The sequence below is a fragment of the Montipora foliosa genome, chromosome 11 (genome assembly GCF_036669935.1).
Source record: "Montipora foliosa isolate CH-2021 chromosome 11, ASM3666993v2, whole genome shotgun sequence".
Classification (NCBI taxonomy): Eukaryota; Metazoa; Cnidaria; class Anthozoa; order Scleractinia; family Acroporidae; genus Montipora; species Montipora foliosa.
Genome location: NC_090879.1, coordinates 27,009,508 through 27,012,007, shown reverse-complemented (window position 1 = coordinate 27,012,007; position 2,500 = coordinate 27,009,508). Strand labels below are relative to the sequence as shown.

Here is a 2,500-nt window from a genome sequence, read left to right as displayed (position 1 = left end):
CTATCTTAGTCTAGGTAATTTTAAACAAGCCATTGAGTACTACGAAAAATGTCTTAGTATTGCTAAAGAAGTAGGTAATAGGGCTGGCGAGGGATCAACCTATGGAAATCTGGGAAATGCCTATCTTGGTCTAGGTAATTTCAAACAAGCCATTGAGTTCTACGAAAAACATCTTACTATTGCTAAAGAAGTAGGTAATAGGGCTGGGGAGGGATCAGCCTATGGAAATCTGGGAAATTCCTCTCGCAGTCTAGGTAATTTTAAACAAGCCATTGAGTACTATGAAAAATGTCTTAGTATTGCAAAAGAAGTAGGGGATAGGGCTGGGGAGGGATCAGCCTATTTAATTCTGGGAAATGCCTATCGCAGTCTAGGTTATTTTAAGGAAGCCATGGAGTACCATGAACACAGTCTTAGTATTTTCAAGGAAATTGGAGACTGTATAGGAGAGGGAAACGTGTGGTATTCGCTAGGTTATGATCATGAATTGTTGGGTTCCTTGAGTAATGCACTCAATTGCTATCGTTTAAGTATAAAACATTTTGATAAAACAAGGCGTAGTCTGAAGTCAGAAGATGAATGGAAAATAAGTTTTCGTGATTCTTATCGCGTGTCATACACTGCTCTGTGGAGGACACTTTTGAAGAATGGAGAGATTGAAGAAGCATTCTATGCAGCTGAGAAAGGTCGAGCACAGGCTTTGATGGATATTTTGAAAGATCAATACGGCATTGACTTTCCGTCATTTTCTGCACTTGCTCCGAATCAAACTCTTACAGCTGCATTAGAGCTTTTACCTTCACAAGCCGTTTTTGTGGCACTTGACGATAACAAGATCACGTTTTGGGTGCTAAGAAAAGACAGCAAAATCAGCTTTCGGCAAAACGAAATCGCGAATGGAAGTGCTGATTTGTTGATGGAAACTATTTTGAAAGGGATCGGCGTAAGGGATGGTGCCAAATGCGAGAATCGTTCATTGGATCCACTACGCAGTGACCTGTCTTACAGAAAAAAACTTATCACTGAGAAAACAGTTCTATCATGCTCATCCTCCGTTAACTCTTTACAGCCGTTGTATGATGTCTTACTCGGGCCAATTGCAGACTTGCTCCAAGGACATGAGTTAATCGTTGTTCCCGATGGACCATTTTGCTTGGCTCCATATTCTGCATTGAGTGAATCTATCAGGATCCGCACCGTTCCCTCGTTGACCGCTTTTAACGTGATCGTTGGTGCACCTGAAGACTTCCACAGTAAGACTGGAGCACTGCTTGTAGGTGATCCGTGGTTGAAAGAAGTTACTAACAAGAAAGGGGAGCCCATTTTGGAACAGCTTCCGTGCGCAAAACGTGAAGTAGAGATGATTGGACAACTTCTTCAGACAACACCGCTGACTGGAAAAAGTGCCACGAAATCTGAGGTGCTGAAAAGTATGAAATCAGTTGCGTTAGTTCACATTGCAGCACATGGATGCCAAAAAACGGGAGAAATTGCTTTAGCCCCAAATACCGAACGGAAATCGCCAATTCCCAAAGAGGAAGACTACATTTTGAAAATGTCGGATGTTCAGACAATTTCTCTTCGAGCAAGACTAGTTGTGCTGAGCTGTTGTCACAGTGGCCGGGGAGAAGTGAATTCTGAGGGAGTGGTGGGAATTGCAAGGGCTTTCCTGTGTGCTGGAGCTCGGTCTGTTTTGGTGTCACTCTGGGCAATTGATGACGAGGTAACGTTGCTGTTCATGAAGAGCTTCTACCAGCACCTGGTAGATGGAAAAAGCGCGAGTACAGCTCTTCAACAAGCAATGAAATCTTTCCGAGAGTCAAAGCAGTATTGCGCTATAAAGCACTGGGCGCCATTTGTCCTGGTTGGCGATGATGTCACGCTGGAATTTCCAAAAAAATTGGTAAGTGAAGTTCGAGTTTAACTCAGGAAACAAGAATACTTTCAAACTGGAAAACTGACGACAGGAATCAAATAGGCCTAAGGTAGCATGATAACGAGATTCCAGCTTCGTAGTATAAACAATTCAAAGTTTCCCCTAACATGCCTATCACGCATGCACAGTAGCGTAAAGGATACATTTCACATTGGTAGACAAACTATTTTCATTCAGCCATTTCTGACTTTTTGTTAACTGGTGAAGATGGCTCATTTTATCACGTCGTGATGTCTCTTTTGGTGTTTATGTTCTCCCATATATAGATCTCTAAACTTCATCTTTTGTATGGAATTCGAAGATAGCATCGTCCTGCACGTAGCCATTCGCATCGGCGCATTGTACATGTATGCTCGAAAGAACCAGCTAAATTTAGGGCTTTTTTTTCTTTTTCCAGAATCGATGTCTAAGATTTTAAAACTACCTGGCAGGGCTGACGCTTCAGTGATTACCGAACTTGTAAAAAAAAAAAAACATTAGAACGAGTTGACAATCATCGTCATGCCTGTAGAACAAGCTCCTAAGATTTAGAAGAAGTTTACTGCGTTAACTAAGCCAACAGAC

The 2,500-nt window shown here is 42.0% G+C and overlaps 1 protein-coding gene across 3 annotated transcripts in view; it reads left to right on the top strand.

The window, feature by feature from the left end:
* The window catches only part of LOC137974626 (tetratricopeptide repeat protein 28-like), a 12,204-nt gene that overhangs the window by 7,665 nt on the left and 2,039 nt on the right, over positions 1-2,500 (top strand). For all 3 annotated transcript variants that reach the window (XM_068821541.1, XM_068821542.1, XM_068821540.1), the window contains exons 3-4: positions 1-1,903; positions 2,334-2,500. The exon at positions 1-1,903 is cut by the window's left edge and continues 901 nt beyond it; the exon at positions 2,334-2,500 is cut by the window's right edge and continues 2,039 nt beyond it. In XM_068821541.1, the coding sequence (XP_068677642.1) occupies positions 1-1,903; positions 2,334-2,354 (1,924 nt within the window). In that variant the 3' untranslated portion in view covers positions 2,355-2,500. The remainder of the gene's footprint in view (positions 1,904-2,333) is intronic.